This window comes from Cryptomeria japonica, chromosome 1 (assembly GCF_030272615.1).
Source record: "Cryptomeria japonica chromosome 1, Sugi_1.0, whole genome shotgun sequence".
Lineage (NCBI taxonomy): Eukaryota > Viridiplantae > Streptophyta > Pinopsida > Cupressales > Cupressaceae > Cryptomeria > Cryptomeria japonica.
The window spans coordinates 262,946,276-262,965,558 of NC_081405.1; the positions used below are offsets into that span (position 1 = coordinate 262,946,276).

Below are 19,283 nucleotides of genomic sequence, written 5' to 3' on the forward strand. Positions count from 1 at the left end.
ATTCTTGATGATAATATTTCCCAGGATATACTTTAGCAAATAAGGATAATGATTCACATTCTGTGATTTCAAACCTATTAAGTTAATCCATAAATGAGTACACCTGAATGGCAAATATGAGTTCTAGTTCTTTATGTTCTAAATCTCTTTTATCGGGCCTTACTACTTAGTAAAACAAAACTGTGCTGCCTCATAAACTGATTTCTTGTTATTTCCCTGTCCTATATATTTGTGGCTACAAGGTTATAATGACAAAAATTGTTTTCCAGTATCTCAATTGGGGCTCAGTTTATTATTGAGATGGGTATTATAATTCTATACCAATAATAAAAAGTACATTTTGCGAATGTCCACTTTGCAAGAATGTTTACCAGTAGTGTACTTTATTGCTGTTCATGTTCTCTGACCTTTGCCATCCATTTTAAGGAAAGCACGTTATAAAAGAGGACAACTTTTGGGTTGGTGAGCTTGAGCTGTCTAATTGTTCATGACTTATGCATTATTTTTTCTAGGAATTACACAAATGCTGCAGTAATACCTTTGTTGGTCAAATTTGTAGAAGTCATACCTACATCAGTGGCTTGCTAAGTTTAATTTTCATAATTATATAGATTAGTGCATCTTCCGCATGTTGTATACACCTTTTATTCTAAGTTTACCTTAGTTTAGTTAGGTAGATTGTCAGATTATTTCACTTATGCAAAAAATTAAGTTGTAAATATGGATAATTCATAATATCCACCTCATATAGTTGAACTGGAAGTCAGTCTTCCTTGGTTCACTCCCCATTTAAACTCAATGTCAAATTAGATGATTGAGTCCTAAACTTATCCCATGAGTTGACTGTCAATCAACTTGAATCAAAGGAGTTAAATCACCAAATTGAGTCTGTATTCAATTAAAGCACCCATGTAGTTCAATTTCAATCTGAATCAATTCAATGCAGAAGCATTATGCTATTTTGCAATTGTTTCAATGTTATACTACCAAGTTGTCAAAATACTGTTTGAGAGAGTTTATGTGTCAATGGGATCCTTGGGCAAATTCAACTTTGTATCAGAGTCTGTGTGATTACATTTACCCCCCTTGGCTTCTTGGTTGTTTCATTCTTACTTCGTCCTTCTTGGCAACATCTCTCCCTTTGAGGTCTAGAGGCATTCCTGTGATTTCATTAGTTTAAGTTGTTTCAGAGTTCTCAGATCCTGTAATTTTGAGCAGAATGGACTTTGGTATTGCATTACGAACATCCAAGAATCATCCTTTGAGATTTTGTTTCATAAAAAAGGGACTTTTTATGCTGATTCTATCATGTTTGCAATTTTTTTATTGTCAATTTTAGTGTAATTGACAAAACTTTTTTCAAGACGTTAAATTTTGTCGAAAATTGATAATTGTTTTATGATCATCAGTTTTATTCATCTTGATGCTGGATCACAGAGCGTGATTCAAAAAATTGATGCAAAAAACTTAAAACATGTAACTCAAGAAGTATATTCAATTTTAATTATTTTTTTGAACAGTTTCATCATTGAAGATAATGTTCTACTTACAAAAAAAGATTGATTTTTTTCGCAGTTGAAGCAGACATATGTTCAGGGAGTTTGGCTCTTTTGCAAGTCAAAACCATGTCCTAGATGGCTCTTTGCTATAGTCAGCAACTTTTGCAGTATCATGGATTTTTATCTTTACTACCAGCCCCTATATAGGACAGCGCTGTCCTTGTTTGCAAGTATATTGGCTGTTCAGATCCTTCTTACTGTTTGCAACCCTTGTTGAAGACCTGCTAGGTTGTCCTTGTTACTCCATGACACTTCTCATCTTGAGTCACTTTTCTAAGATCATCAACGACCTAACTTTGCCATTTTAAATTCTAATGGCTTTCAGATGACAGAATTCATATAACACCATTACCATAGGTATATTTCCAAGTGATTAAAATGCTAAATGTTTGATTTTTTCAAATTGAATCAACATGGATGGATATGCTGGCAAATAAGAAAATGATAGAACAAGAGGAAGTTGCAATGAGCCTAAATTATGTTAGGCTTAGTAAGATAAGGAATGAAATGGAACTATAAATATGCCTAATAAGCGTGACAAATGCTTTGAACATCTAGGAAACAGATAATTTGTAAATTACACGCAGGAAGAGGTCAATCGATGTCAATATACATCACATTATTTTTAAACTTTTTAGAAATTGGTTTAGGTTTCTTATATTTTAAGAAAAGGAAGTTTTGACATCTTCATAACGGAAAAATACTATTTATCCCCTTATGGGAACATATGCATACTGTTGTTCTGCTGGGATATGATTTGAGGTTTCCTACAATATCATACTCTGACTGAAAGATTTAGTTCAATGACAACGGTGATGTTGTTTGTACTATCTGGTGTGTTATCACAGTTGATGGGAAACTATGATCTGTATAGTTGAACTACAATGGTGGAAATTGAGAAATCTGGCTTAATTTATATTTGCAAAGAGTGGATAATTTTGATAAGAATAATTTTAGTTTCCTTAACTTGCCAGAACAGTATGCTGTAATTGAGGACTTAACCTATCATTTTCATCATCCTTCAGTGATTGATATCAAGGTAATTTTGGTCTCTCCATTATAATTTAGTAAATGATTCCATTTAAAGCAGTAAGTGATTGGATGGATGATTCCTAGATGCTTTTGACTTTGTCTATGCAATTTGAGGAATTTTTGTAAATCGATGTGTATATTGCCATTATTTTAATGTAGCTGTATGTTATTTACAGATGGGGTCACGAACATGGTATCCGGGGGCAACTGAGGAGTATATCAAGAAGTGCTTGTAATTTTATTGAAACATACTAATGCTTCTGGAATCTTTAGGGGCATCACAATGTCTACCATTTGAGCAATTTAACGTCCATATTATTTGAAATATTTAGTTGTTCAATAGTTTTAGATTTTCTGAACTTAGAACACGACCTTTGAGAATAATTAACTTGGTGCAGAGATAAAGATGGACAAAGCACTTCTGCTCTTCTAGGTTTCCGCCTATCAGGGCTACAGGTTAGCTGATATACTACAAAGATGCAGATTCCTATATTAGTTCAACATTTAAATTTGTTTTGTCCTGGTTACTTTCATCCAATGCAGGCTTATGATACTCTTAACACATGTTTTCATAGGTTTATGAAATTGCTACAAAAGCCACGTGGAAGCCAGGCAAGGAGTGGTGCAATGCATTAAGCACTGAAGAGGTTAGGTTAGCATTGAAACGTTTTGTCTCAACAAATCCATTCTCTGAGACAGATCCAGATGGTTCACTTGCATCATTCGTTTATGGTGAGCCAGGAGGTGTTCTTTCACAACTCTTAGAGCTGAAATCTTGGTAAGAAATGAGTTAAACACCTTGATAAGCTCACTTCTCTTTTTTGCTCTTGATTTATTGTTATGTGTGGGCACCCAACCAGAAGATATGATATACAACAAAATAAATAATGCACTCAAATAAAAAAGCAATACATAATGGTATCAGAGAACTATTTAGGATATAATTACATATATATAGAGTCATCATCACAATATACAAGAAAACAGACAACTGCAAATGAAAATGTCTATCTGTAATGTCCCCATTCAATTCCTAAAGCCATTCAACCATGAACAATGCTTTCAGCCCAAGGCATGGCATCGGAATCGGTTTGAAGCAAGTCTATCGCTGCCAAGAAAGGAATATTAAGTTTGATCAAATGATAACCACTTCATTAGTGATATTATTAGTTAAGGACCCTATTAGGAGAAAGTTATAATTAATTAAGTTGTTTGGAAAAGACATGGATAAGGAGATACAACTCCTCAAATCATGCCTCTTCGAGGAGTATAAGGAGATTGGGGATTCTCAAGAAGGCAATCAGATTAGTTTTTATTCACATTCAGTCCAGATTTAGAAGTTCTCAAAAAGAGCCACGAATAGCCAAGGGAAAGGTGGTACTCCACCAGCCCATTTGCAAGGCTAAGGCGCAGAAACACAAGGACAATATTCAGATACAGCGTCAAGAGGATAGCACATGAGCATAAGTTTAATGATCAGGGAAAGGGATCAAACTGAGACCATTGTCTCTTACATACGTATACTCGCATGATTACAAAGGTATCACTCTGAAACAGTGATTGCATATATAACACGCATCTGTTCATACACCAACGTACATTCACAGTCTACTTCATAGTATTTGCATTAAGGGAGGATTGGTTCGTAGTTATATCAGGCATCCTTCATTTCTCAGATCGATGAACATGTCAGACGTCTTACTTGGAGCAGAATTGTAGAATCTATAATAAACTCGATTCTTGTCATCAATAAGAGCATTTGGCAATAACATTGATTGAATTTCTCATTCCTTTACTAAGCCATTGGTATAACAAATATAGATATTCATATATATCCATTTGTACAAATCAAAAGAATTTTGTAGAGATCATTGATTCATTTTGCAATATTAGACACTTAATCAGTAAGTATTACGGCAAACTTAAATTGGCCTCTACAAGGAACATTACAGTAGTATCAGAGCTGGTCAACCTGCCAGCCTGTTGGGGAAACTTCAAAATTGATTTCAGATCAGTTGTGGGAATGTAGAAGATGATTGAGGAACTAGTGTTGAAATTGAAAAGAACTATCAAAAGGAGTGATAAAAATTTAGCCAAATGGGGTGAGTTAAGTGCTGAGCTAAAAACAAGAGCGAAAGAAAATGGAGAAGGGTCTTCTAATGCAAAAGATCTTCATAGTAAGAACGACTTACACACCAGAGAAGTAATAAAAGTCACAGAAGGACAGATCGGAAAACATCACCCAATCACCTATCCAAACATCACAATTGAAGACTGTGCTAATGATAAGCCTACAACTTCTTGAAATCTTCAACCATCATTTCAGAAGGTTCAAAATGAGGAATAGTTGATTCTTCATGAGCTTCTTCAATTACAAATGAAATGGGTACTTTGATTAATGAGCATTATGAGACAACCATTAATGCGGAGTTGAGGCATGAGGAGCAAGCTAAAAATGATAATGGCTTCAAATCTGCTATAACTGATGACCTTTCATTTCATTAATAAGGGAGGCTTTTGGTTTGACTTTTGAAACAAGCCTGTGGAAGACAATAATTGTGATTCTAATACTACTTTTACTTAGTCTCAAGAGTCATGTATTGAGGATAATGTAGAAAGGATTAAATATACTGATCATAAAACATATTATTTAGAATTACTTAGGGATAAGGACTTAAATCATAATTTCCCCTCAACCTCTAAGGAGTACATGGTCTCCTCCAATCAGTCCATTGCTGTTAATAAGAAGGGTATTCTTTCTAAAGAAGGAGAATCAGAAGAGATGTTATATGACAGTTCAAGTCACCTTGAGGAAAATAAACAAAGAATTGTGGCATTGAAAGATGAGAAAAGACAGTTATGGGTCACAGAAGAGAGAATGAAAGGAAAAGAGTCAACAAAAATACAAAGTTCAGAAGATGATAGAGACAAGCGGTTGAGAAAACTCTTTGAGGAATCAATGGCAAGCAAAGAACCAGGGAAACTAAGGGGTAGTGCTGAAGATGTGGAAAGGACTCTACGATTGTGTGAATGGTGGAATGAAAAAGCTAAACATGCCAAGATGATAGCAGCAGGAGAGAACTTACAAAAAATCAAGCAAATAGATGGACACTTAGATGAACAAAAGATTGATTTTTCAGGCCAAGCATTGTGATTCAAAATGTTGCATCAAGAATTCGACACACATTTACCTAGACAAGAATCACAACAAACAATGTTAGAAACTTTGGAAGTTTTTACACCATAGGAAGAGAGTGTGAAGAGATTAGCAGTTGAAGGTCATGAGGCCTTAGACCTATACAAGCAAAGAGAAGATAAATTGATATATGGTCAACAAGCGTTACAAGAAACAAAAAATCAAGATGTAGTAACTAAACACTTCAAAGAACCAGAAGACAAAGGAAGAAATGATGAGATTAAGAAATTGAACGATATTGATGAACTCGAACCGTTGTCCGGAAAAATCAAATATGGAAAGTTTGGAAAAAGCTAGTTTTGGCATTGGGAACAAAGATAACTTTCAGCTTATTAGTAATCCCTTGCTTGAGGTTGAAACTAATATGACTTTGATAATCTGCTTTTAGAGTTGGATAAAGAAGCCATTCTGGAATCACGTGATAAGATTGAAGAGGATCATAAAATTTGGGATCCTGGCATCAACATGAAGATCTAAGGTGGATTTTGGGCAAGCAATTTCAAGGAGGGGAGACTATATTGTCCCCATTCGATTCCTAAAGCCAGTCAACCACAAACAATGCTTTCGGCTCAAGGCATGGCATTGCAATCAATTAGAAGCAATTCTATCACTGCCAAGAAAGGAATATTAAGTTCAATCAAATGATAACCAGTTCGTTAATGATATTATTAGTTAAGGACCTGATTAGGAGAAAGTTATAATTAATTAAGTTGTTTGTAAAAGACCTGGATGTCGGAGATACAACACCTCACATCATGCTTCTTCGAGAAGTATAAAGAGAGGATTGGGGATTTTCAAGAAGGAAATCAGATTAGTTTTTATTTACATTCTGTCCAGATTTAGAAGCGCTCAAGAAGAGCCACGAATAACCAAGGGAAAGGTGATACTCCACCACCCCATTTGCAAGGCTAAGATGCACAAACACAAGGACAACATTCAGACACAGCATCAAGAGGATATTGCATGAGCATAAGTTTAAGAATTAGGGAAAGTGATCAGACTGAGATCATTGTCTCTTACATACATATACTCACATGATTATTAAGATATCACTCTGAAACAGCGATTGCATATATAACACATACATCTGTTCATACACCAACATACATTCACAGTCTACTTCATAGTATTTTATAAGGGGAGGATTGATTCGTAGTTATATCAGACATCCTTCCTTTCTCAGATTGATGAACACATCAGATGTCTTACTTGGAGCAGAATCTATAATAAACTCAATTATTGTCATCATAAGAGCATTTGGCAATAATATTGATTAAATTCCTCATTCCTTTACTAAGCTGTTAGGGGTAAATAACTTATGTTAGTAAGAATAATAATTATAATTGTGTTTATGGTTATGTTGCGTCGCCGAGAGGTTCCTATCGGGTAGTTGGGAGTTGGTGACGGTTGGCAACTTGGCCAACCGTCGGGTCTATATATTGTTTGGATGGAACCTCGGCAAGGGAGATTATGTATGGATATATTCTGGATAAATCAATAAAGATATAACTCTTCTAGTCTAGTTGTTTATCATTATTACTTATGCTGTGATATGTGAATGTACTAGTACATGAATAATTGGTACGTGTGGAAAACACTGTGTTATCTGTGAGTTTTACCAACCTTACATTAAGGACTAAACATTTTGGCGCCGTTGCCTGAACGAACCTGGAGATAACTATGGTGGTAGGCGGAAGGAATTAATGGGCCGACCATTCAACCAACAATTAATTGTCGTGGACAGCGACACACACGAAGAGAGTACCGCGGAAGAGGCACGAGAGGATCAGTTGACGACAGACTTGGTAGAGTTGTGGGACATGTCAGTCACGCAGTACGTGCAGAGAGAGGCTTGGGAGAGAGCCGTCTCAGAAGGCACGGTATGTGGTGAACTCACCGTCAGCACTCCCGTCTTTGACCTACTCGGAAGTATTCCAAGGTTACTCGCCAGAAATCTGATTACACTTCAAGACCGAAGGGAGGAAACTGCACGAGAACTCCGTCGGCAACAAGTACTCCGAAGGTACGAGGAGCGAAGCTGTAGGAAGGAAGAGGAGAGGGAGGCTAGTCGATGCCGTACCTTTGGCACTTGATGCCCCTATAGCCAAACAAGGACAAACATACCACTGCCACCGAAGGAGTAGACGAGGGAACTGTACGGAGATCTCTCCGCATAAAAGAACAGGCCGAAAGGAGACGGCGGCTAAGGGAGGTTGCTGACTCGAAGAGCTCGGAGAGACATAGTAGAAGTCAGAGTGAGTCAGAGTTGTAGTCGGGAGAGACAAAGGCCGTGTACGCGGAAGGAGTTAGCCGAGGTTGCCAGGAACCTGCCACTTCCAGACGTAGCGGAGGAAGATCTCACCGACTAGGCCCCACACTCGACGTCAAGTGAAGAGGACTCCAGAGCCGAGTCGCAGAGCAACCCGTCGGAATATTCTGAACAAGGAGAGGAGGCGGCACGGGACTTGCACGAAGAGAACGCCACTATTTTTGAAGCAACATTATTTGGCATCAAGAATTTGTCCTTGTCAGAGGGCATCAAAATAGGAGGGTCAGATCCAGAAACCCTAGGAAGGAGGGACTATAGGAGCGAGGGTGACCAAAGCCCTGCGGACAGGGGCCCAACCAGACCAAGAGCGTACGGTACCTCCCGGACACATAATACCTTTCCGGCATATAGTCACTTCCAAGCACTACATAAAACCCTCCAGGCAAGAACAATGGCACACACCCCGAAGAAACAAAAGCTTCCAAAATTCATGGGCGACTGGTCGGAGGACCCCGTACGACATTGTAAGACATGCGTGACCATTTGGGAGGCAAATGGCCAGGATGACCGGGATTATTGGTTGAAGGCATTTCTAGCCACTCTGCAAGGAATAGCCATTGACTGGTATACGGACCTGGATGCCCAGTATAAAACGTCCTGGAACAGTCTGAAGAAGGCTTTCGAAGAGGAGTTCAAACTCCTACGGGACGACAATGAAATTGTGGCGGAGATTTACAATACCAAGCAGGGAAAAAGTGAAAGTGTGTGGGCATATAGTAGAAGGCTAAGGGAACTGCTCAATAAAATGGAGAAGCAGCCGGTTGATGGCCTCAAGAAGAGATGGTTTGTTGAAGGATTGGTACCATCCCTCAAACGGAAGATGAAAGTGGTCCCCCCCGCCCTCGTATGATGAAGCATTCAATCGTGCGATGGATATTGAAAGCGAAAATAAGCGTCGGGTGAGCGATGGTGATAGTACGGATGAAGACAGTGATGGGGAGTCCAAAATCGTGCAAGCACTCCGAAGGGATATGATGAGAATGATGAAAGAACTAAAGGCTGACAAAGAAGGTGGTAGGGAAGGAAAGGAGCTATGGTGCACCGATTGCAAGACGAAAGGACACACTAAGGGGAGTTGTCCCTGCAAGGCCTTCTGTGACATCTGCCAAGTAATGGGACATTCCATTAAGGAATGCCCATACAACTTGAAAACATGGAGCACACAAGTGCTCTACGCCCAACCCAACCAAGTCACACCGCCAGCGATACCTCTGAAGCTGGCAGCAAACTCTAACACCTCTCCTGGAGGGTACAGAAACAATCGGCGAGGTAACAACAGGTCCAATAATAACACGCCAAGGAGTAGAATTCAATACGACGCGAAGGGACGAGCCATGATTCAATGCAGAAAGTGCAACGAATGGGGTCACTTTGCGCGGGAATGTCAAAATGGGGGTGACCTAGGAAGTTTGCTTGCAAATAGTGTGGTCCAGGGAATCATGAGGACATAGACTGTCCAAGGCAAAAAGGGGTGAATATGCTGGAGGTGGAAGGACCGAGGGAAGGCGTATTGGCAATCACAAGATTGCAAAACAAAAAAGCCATGTATCCTGACCCTCGCACGGAGAAGGAAAGACTCCAGGAAGCTAGGGCGGATATTGAGCATGTGATGGCAGAAGAGCGGAGGGCCTCACACTCGGCTGCCAATACACCACTCCAGTCAAGACCGGAGAAAACTATCATTAAGCAAATGTTACAGACCACAATACCCTTATGAGTATTCAACCTCCTACAGACCATGCCACAGTTGAGGATGGCCCTGACGAATGCAGTCGGTGACACCACCGTCGGCCAGGAACTCTGGGCGATGACAGAACCACATAGTACGGCTCTGGTGAAGGAACCTGGTACGGACGCCATGGACCCTATGCTACTCATAGTAAGCATTGGACGAAAACCTGCCGTGGTGGAGATGGACATAATTGGACAAAAGCTCACAAACACCATTGTGGATGGCGGGTCCGGAGTCAACGTACTACTGGAGGAAACATGGAGAAGCCTTGGCAAGCCTACTCTCTAGCCACCAACATTCCATCTCGTCGGTGCAAATCAACACAGTATCAAACCTCTCGATACTCTCAAGGCACAAAAGGTAGTGATCGGGACACAACAATTCATTCTAGATTTCATAGTCATTCCACTGGAAAGAAAAGCGTACGACGCCCTCCTAGGAAGGGGGTGGCTGATCATGGCTAGAGCCAATCATAACTGGAAGAATAAACTCTCAATCAAAAGTGAAGGCCATAAGTATGTGATTGACCTGAGGAATCAGTCCGTCAGTGAAGAGCTTGCGTCATTTGACTTCGAGTCGGAGGACTCAAACAGATGTGAGTGGGGTTCTGTTGTGACGTTTTCACACATCGCCCCATTGCAAATGGGGACCCATGTTTTTTGTTTTTTGCTCGTTTTCGCTTTGCTTTTCTAGGGTTTTGTTAGTTTGTTAGTTGTCTGGATTTAGGGTCAAGCCTTAGGGTTTTAATTACCGTCTTTTCGGACCAAAATCCAGTCAGTTTTGGGAGCTTTTTGAATTTCCTTTTCTAGAATGCAAATTTTGAATGCAATGAATTCGCCAGAATGGTCTAATTTTCAATTGGAATGTTGATGCAGAGCTTAAATTTGTCTAAGTGTTGAAGATGAAATGTGATTTTTTGTCCAATTGAATATTTTTGACCAAATTTTGACTTTTTTGAATTTTGATCCTAGGCATTTCAAATGATTTGTTTTCACCTTGTGAAGTGATAAAATGTGTAAAATCATGATATTTTGGCCTGTAGGAGCAAAATCGCTCCTGTCCCTCAGTGAAGGACGGGAGCTCGTTTTCAAATATCTTACTATTCTTGCAGGGTCAAGATGAATTACGAAATGGAAGTGATGGAGAAAGGCGAGATCTTTCCATTGAATATAAATTGAAGATTTTCATGAGCACAGAAATGCCTCCAGGGGAAAAATCGCTCCTGTCCCTCAGTGGAGGACCGGAGCTACAAATCCAATTTTGCTTTGTCCTTGCAGGATTTTAAACGTCTTGACAATGTGAAAAGGTCCAGAGAGGTGCATTTTATCAAATGAATATAACTTGAAGCGTCGCCCAGGGGATCACATAGGATAGCAAGTCCGGCCTGAGTGAGGTCCTGATCCTGAAATTTGGCTAAGTCTGGAATGCCCTGATCCTGAATTTGACTAAGTCTGGAAACTGAAAAAACCTCCAAAAACTAGATTTTGCAATATAACTCCTGGAGGTCTGAAACCACTCTCAAACATCCTGAAAGTATATATGGAATATAACTTAAAGTATAAGAAAGAAGAAACATAGAAGGAAATGTCACTTATACTTAAATGTTATATTCCATTAAAATTGTCCTGATTAAGAGTGCGAAAAGTCAAATTTCGCTCGTGTCCTTCTCCAAGGGTCCAGAGCGAAAACCGCTCCTGTCCCTCTCCAAGGGACCAAGGCGAATCGCTCGTGTCCCTCACCAGGGGACCAGAGCGAAAATGATTAGTTGAGCCATTCCTGACCTTGTTTGGACGAATCCAAGACATCAAAGGCATGGTGAAGGACGAAATAAGCATGATAGAGCATCCAGACTTGATCAAAAACAATGAAATGATGAAGTTTTTGCCTAGAGGGTCAAATTCGCTCCTGTCCCTCACTGAAGGACCAGAGCGAAATTCTTCATAAGGTACGATCTGGGCAAAGATCAAGCAAATTTTATGTTCGAAGGCAAGAAAGGAGGTCAATCAAACCCGTTGAAGACAAATTGAAGATTATCAAACGTCAACAAAGGACCAAAATGCTTAAGTTCGCTCCTGTCCCTCAGGAAGGGACCAGAGCGATTTTTGTTATAGATGATTTTCTCGCCAAGTTACGACCGATTCCAAGGCATGGATAAATGGAAGGACGCATTATGAACCCGTTGAATATAAATCTGGAAGCTAGCAAAGTTAAGTGAAGCATACAAAGCCAAGATCGCTCCTGTCCCTCTCCAAGGGACCAGGGCGATATGATGATTATATTGCCGTCCCTCCAAGATCAGGACACTCCAAGGCGAAGAACAAGGTACCAAGGACGTTTCGAAGCATCTCCATCAAGCACAAAGTTACAAGGATCGCCACATTGAGGGATTTGCTCTAAAATATCCTAATTCGCTCCTGTCCCTCAGGAAGGGACCAGAGCGAAATTTCCATAAAGACCAAGATTTTGAAAGTTTAACAAGTATCAAGCCACCAAGAGGAATCAAGGGACGTCATTTCACGCATTGAAGGTAATGGCAAGTTGAAGAACGCAAGGACAAGCTTAAAAACTTGAAGTTCGCTCCTGTCCCTCAGGAAGGGACCAAAGCGATATTGATTATATTGGCCAAGTCTCTCAAAATTTACGTCAAGCCAAGGTTTTGCAAGATGGTAAAAGGTCTAAGGCGTCTTTTGAAGACGATACACAAAGATTTTGAACGTAAAATGATCATCAAATTGAACATGGAGACCATATCGCTCCTGTCCCTCTCCAAGGGACCAGGGCGATTTGCTTTGGACTCTTCGTTTTGCTTCAAGTTCATACCAAGTCAAGACTTCAAAAGGTTATACAAGGTCCAAGGCGTTTTTTGAAGATCACATGCCAAAGTTTCGAACGTCCAAACATTGTCAAACATGCTAAGAAGCTCATATCGCTCCTGTCCTTTGGACAAGGACCAAGGCGATTTTTACTAAAACACTCATGTTCCGACAAAATCAAGACAATGCAAAGATAGCCTAGGTCAGGGACGTCCTTTGGAAGGCAATGAACGAAAAACGAAGATCAAAAAACTTGCCAATTTGAGCTAGGACATAAGGATCGCTCCTGTCCCTCTTCAAGGGACCAGGGCGATATTACCACAAAAGGACATTCAATCGCAAGGATAAGTCAATCAAGTTCGAAGATCCCAAGGAAAATGGCAAATTCAACGTAGAAATGAAGACCTTGGACGTAAAAAATGCAAGAATTATGATCAAATTGATGGATCGCTCCTGTCCCCCAGTCAGGGACCAGGGCGATGAGGTACGGATCTTCTCACTTTTTCATTTTGGCGCTTAAAACACATTTTTTAATTTATTTAAATGCTAACAAAATCGATATTTTATTAAAAATAGCATTTAAATATTGCGCTTAATGTTAATTAATTATTTTGCCTTGTAAAAATTGAATTTGTCAATTTAAATGATAAAGGCATTTAATTAATTATTTATTAATTAATAAAAATCAAGAGGAGCGCTTAGGTAGGGAGGTCGGCCTTTATTATTTAATTAAAAATCGTTTAAAATTGCTTTATTTCACAAAAGTCGGCCTTAGGGTGAATGATGAGAGGCGCTTATATAAGGGAGGTGAAAGATTTTTATTTTCACATTATCATTTTTATCATCTTAAGTGCGATTTAAGGAAGACAAAGGGAGAAGTGCGAAGTTGTATTCAAGGAGGTGCGAATTTATATCCAAAGGAAGGCGTTAGTACTATCCAAGGAAGTGCGAACTTGTCCAAGGCATTGGATATCACGTCAAGGACATATCAAAGATGGCAAAATTGCTAACTTGAAGAGGAAATCACGTCCAAGACTTGAAGGGGTGGCGAAGTTGATAAGAGGAACGTTCTTTTGAAGATCACATCAAGACTATCGAATTTCAAATTTTGCCTAGGCAAATTCCTTTATTTTGCATTTTAGAGTTAAGCTCTCAAAGAGGTATGGCGATATGGATTTATTGTTTTGACTTTGAACGTTGATCGTCATTGCCTTAATTTTGAATTTTGAAATTTTGTTTTTCCTTAGCTCGGTCTTTTTTAGGAAATGATTAATAAAGGACTTATCATTAAGTTTCCTAAAAAATTGCTCTCTAATTTATGTTATGTATTGCAAAATCATGGTACTAATTTTGAAATGTTGTGTAGGCATCAAATGGAGGTCTCATCAAGGAAAATCAAGCCGGATCCAGGACGGTCTTCGCCAGGACGATCAAGCCAGGACATGGACGACCTTCTTTGGACTAACATCATCAAGGGCAATCCAGCGTTCCAAGGCGAGGTACATCATCTTCCTGCACATCAAGGACGCAAGGAGTTAGAACAAGGGCTCGTTGAAGAAGCAAAATAGATCCAGAGGAATTAATTAAAGCAAGTTTCTCAACAATATCAAGATGAATATCCACCAAGTTCCAAGTGTCAAATGAGGTGGCGTCCTAGTCATCACTTCTCCAATCAGTGAAGTCCATCTCAGCATGTCCAGATTCAATGTACTTAACTCATGGAAGGTGGCACAAACTCCGATGTACCTACCCTGGCTATCCATTGGTCAATTTTTCTAAAAGGGACATGTGTCCAAGCAATACAATTTTATCGTTGGTCAAACATTAAATGTTATGTAATGGTTGTAACAAACCCTAATTAGGGTTTTCATTGTAAAATCTTGGCCATTGATCTTGAATTGATCTAAGCCATCAAATTGTATTGTGGGCACTATATAAGCCCAAACATTTCATTTGTAAAGGAGAGTTAGAGGGAATTAGAGAGAGAGAGTTAGAAGATAGAAATAGAATAGCAATTAGAGTAGAATAGGAGGACAAGGCAAGAAATTGTTGCCATTGATTGTAAACAAACTCCATTTTCATTGAAGTAATGGTGAAATATGTCGTTTTCTTGCAATTTGCATGGTTTCTTGTTGAGTCTTCAATCTTAGATGGTAGATAATTAGATGAATGGAGGAAATGTGCTTGATTGATGGTGAAATTCGTATATCCATACTACTAGCAGTTTGTTGATTGCAGACTTGCCTTGCGTAGTCAACTGGAATCGTTCAGCCTAAGCTCAATTTCAATTTGTCGCCTCTTCATTGATATGCATCAACTTGGATGGTATCTATGCCTGCGGTGATGATTTGAACATCATAAAGCTTCCCATAGAAGATCGCACTAGTCTTGTGTAGATGTTCCATTGATGTCAAAACAAGACCTAGTTAGAGTTTCATCAAAAATCAATCATTGCTCCTACATTCTTAGTATTAGGATTAGATCCTCTCTTCGCCCTTATCTTTTTTCCATTTTTTTAATCTAAGTTAGTCAGAGCCTGTGTCCAGCAAAGCAGATCGGAAGTTCAATGTAAGTCCCCTTGTGATTCCAGCAAATCACATCATACCACTGGAGCTTGTCCACACGTGGAGACCCCACTAAAGGAACCTTGGAGTCTACCTAACTGATCCTTTACGCGAATCTTCAGCAGTTAGAGACTATTTTCTCAAGAGAGGATAAGATACCTATTGGTATTTTATTCTGTGTATGATTGTGTACAAAATACACCTCAACAGGTTCCGAAGGAGACAGAGGAGGGAGGGAACCCAACAAGGAAGGAGTGCTAGAATTGGATGAATGCTCTGAAGATGGAACTAGTTCATTGGCCAGACTCTTCCATTCACAAATGGAGGACTACGAGGTCTTCCATCCGGAGTGCCACATGTTGCAAATATGCAAGATTGGGGAATCAAGCGGTGGTACGGAAGAGCAGTCATTTCCCCTGGAGTACGGTAGGTACCAAGAAGGGATGTCACGGGTGGATGTCACACCAGCACACCAGTTTGAATGAGATAAACCTACTACAAAGAGGAAGTTAAGGGGGCACCTTAGTAAATTGAAGATAAGAAATCGAAGCAGACTTGGTAGCAGGACGAAATCGAGAAGAAGACAAGGATCCGGATGGCCAGGCACAAAGGAGAGATTAAATTCGTACAACGTACAGACGAGTGCGGGGAGGCGTGGAAGAAACCAGTGGTTGCTCCGTACGGCGTACGGATTGCCCGAACAGAGGCACGTGAAGACCAAGCATCAAATCTGTACGGATTGTGCGTACGAACGTAGCAGAAGTTGAGGCAAGCAAGGTACAACGAAACATCTCGTATGGTGTATGGTGTACAACGACAACAGCACAATGCAACGTATGGTGTACGGTGATCACACCTAAACCGTACGGTTTGTGTCGATCACAGCGAACCAGTTCGTACAACGTACGAAATTTACAGCACAACGTACGACAATCACAACATAATAGTTCGTACGAGGTACATTGCAGACCGTACAACGAGTTGAGAAGTCTGTACAACATCGTACGGCTGCCGACGCAGAGGAGAAGACTGTACTGACATGAAGAAGAAGACCGTACGGTACCGTACGAAGGCTGACATAGGGAAGTCTGTACACGCAGGGAACAGGCACATATAAAAATTGAAAGCATTTGTTGGAAAATTTGTGCCATCCGTACAGAGTTATCTGTAGAGTTTTTGAAAGTTGAAGAGGTTGTACGGTTAGGAGAGGGAAGTGTACGGACCAATCCGTATGGTGGAGAGGCAGCAACTAGTATAATGGTCCATACCAATTGGCGAGTCACACTGGCAAACCGTTATAATAATGGCCAAGGATGGGAGAAAGACAGGGAAATAGGGCAAAACAGTTGCAGCGCAACCATGACAACTACAAATCCAGCCAGCAGCAGGAAGAAGGCCAAAATCAGGCCAAAAGTGCAGAAGGATCCAGAAGGAATCATGGCGGAGAATGTAGCCTTTGAGAGTGTGACTGGCAGTGAATGTCGTACCTGGTGGGAGGAAACTTTCCCCGACCATGTGATAAAGGATTCCCTCAGAAAAGCTCAGGTGGACCATGCCATCCAAATGCCCACATTTAACATCAAGGATTTTGAGCCAGTGCTGTGGACTATGGTATCCAGATACAACCCGCAGGAAAGGGCTTCCATTATTCAGTTCTGGGGATGCACGGTATGAGTTTCATTCAAACCAGAGGACTTCAGGAGGGTATTTGGCATACCTGAGAAGGGGGCATCTGCAGCGAAACCAACCAAGAAGCTCACCAAGGAAAAAAAGAAATGGCTGATGGATTTGGTATGCAGGGATGACCTCATAGAGGAACAATGGAAGAGTGCCTGGTCGGACAGTAGGGGGTTGAAGCGTGCATTTATCGCACCAGGAGAATGGAGAATGCTGATGGACTTGGTAAAAAGTCACCTCATAGGAGCCAGCCGTGCATCCGATATAGCCGTCTGGATGATAGGGTTAATGAATGGGATTAAGTGTGGTAAAGTGTACAACTGGGGGCAACTGCTGGCGGAAAGAATTCATGATTTTCTCAAGCTGGAACACAAGACATTCTACATGTGCCACCATGCCATCAACCTATTCTTGGATGTCGTATGCCTGCAAGTACCGCCAGAAATGTGGGGAACCTTCAAACCACGCGGACGGGTGGAACCAAATAAACCTACCATGTACTACTATACCCACCTGGACACACTAAGTGACACCGCACAACCGACCAAAAAGAGAAGAAAACTGGATGCATCCATAGAGGTTGAAGATGTCAGCAGTGCAGAGGATTCGGAGGAGGAAGTGGAAGAGACTGAGGAGCAGGAAAGTGGTGATGAGGGCTTCCATATGGCAGGACACACAACTGTAGAGGATGAAGGGGAAGCAGAGTCATAGCAGCAGGAAGAGGAGGAAGAGGAGGATCAGTACGGAGGGTTACAGGCACAATGGAAGAGTACGAGGGTAAAGTTCACACCTTCGAAATTATCCTCGACCTGCTTGGTACTGCAGGAAGCGCTTACGATGGCCAGCCCCGTGGGAGATGTATGACCAGTAGGGGTGCTGTTCCGAAAAATCAACGAAGGGGAACCACCAGCACGGCGGCGGGTATCATTACCACAGATCAGCTTGGTTGTACTTGCAGCAAAAGCCACAGAGGGTACCAGTACGGTAGACCAGACAGTGGTAGGAGAGGCCGTACCAGGAAAAGACATAATGGCGGAGCAGGGAATTGGTACGGTAGACATGTGTACAGTATCAATAGGTACTGGTACACCAAGTGCCAGTACGGTACCAACGGAGAAAGATGAGGCAGGGGATGTGAGGTGCCAATACGGTACCTCACAGATGGAGCAAAAAGATAAGAAACTGTTGGAAGCTGCCCACATGGTAAAGAAGGCACGGGAACGGTAGCTACTAGCAGAAAAGAACCTAACACTTCACACCGAACAACAACCTTCTTCTCCGGCCACTACAAGGACGCCTCCTCCCTCTTCTTGGTCCTAGTTTATGTTTTATATTTCAGCTCTTATTGTCTTAGTCGTCTGGAAGACGACTACGTTTTTGGGGGGGCTAATGTTAGGGGTAAATAACTTATGTTAGTAAGAATAATAATTATAATTGTGTTTATGGTTATGTTGTGTCGTCGAGAGGTTCCCGTCGGGTACTTGGGAGATGGTGATGGTTGGCAACTTGGCCAACCGTCGGGTCTATATATTGTTTGGATGGAACCTCAGCAAGGGAGATTATGTATGGATATATTCTGGATAAATCAATAAAGATATAACTCTTCTAGTCTAGTTGTTTATCATTATTACTTATGCTGTGATATATGAATGTAATGGTACATGAATAATTGGTACGTGTGGAAAACACTGTGTTATCTGTGAGTTTTACCAACCTTACATTAAGGACTAAACAGAGCCATTGGTATAACAAATATAGATATTCATATATATCCATTTGTACAAATCAATACAATTATTTAGTGATCATTGATTCATTTGCAATATTAGACACTTAATCATGAAGAAGTAAGACAAACTTAAATTGGCTCTACAAGGAACATTACACTATCTTTGGTGTAAGGAAAACTTAAATTGGCTCAACAAGGGACATTACACTATCATTGGTAAATACACGTAAAAAATTATGGTGTATATGGTCTTTAAGTCTGGACTGATTCATATTGGATCCGATAGAAGTCATAGTGGACATCCTTGCTCATCTTGTGACAATGAATACCAATGCAAAACGGGCAGGGGATAGCATACACAAACACACACACCCCACCTATCTAGGAGTTAATGCAAATGATTTCCATCTGATGGTACCATATACAAATGGTTTTTCAATAGAGAATGTCACTGACAACATTTTTCTTCTCCAAAAAATACTAGGTAAAAACCTGATTGGTCACCTGATCGTTCACTCTTATTGCAGAAGTTTATTCAGAAGAGCTAGAATTGCCACTATAACGAAAATTAGGAGGATCTTAAGGCTTGGCCAAAATTATAAATGGCTCTTTCCCTTATTGCTAATGCAAGTGTCTCAAGGAAAGTGGTAGC

The 19,283-nt window shown here is 40.5% G+C and overlaps 1 protein-coding gene across 3 annotated transcripts in view; it reads left to right on the forward strand.

Moving 5' to 3' along the window:
* LOC131873922 (inositol polyphosphate multikinase alpha-like) overlaps positions 1-19,283 on the forward strand; it is a 233,511-nt gene that overhangs the window by 167,442 nt on the left and 46,786 nt on the right. For all 3 annotated transcript variants that reach the window (XM_059217098.1, XM_059217095.1, XM_059217097.1), the window contains 4 exons: positions 2,537-2,598; positions 2,768-2,823; positions 2,990-3,047; positions 3,167-3,369. In XM_059217098.1, the coding sequence (XP_059073081.1) occupies positions 2,537-2,598; positions 2,768-2,823; positions 2,990-3,047; positions 3,167-3,369 (379 nt within the window). The remainder of the gene's footprint in view (positions 1-2,536; positions 2,599-2,767; positions 2,824-2,989; positions 3,048-3,166; positions 3,370-19,283) is intronic.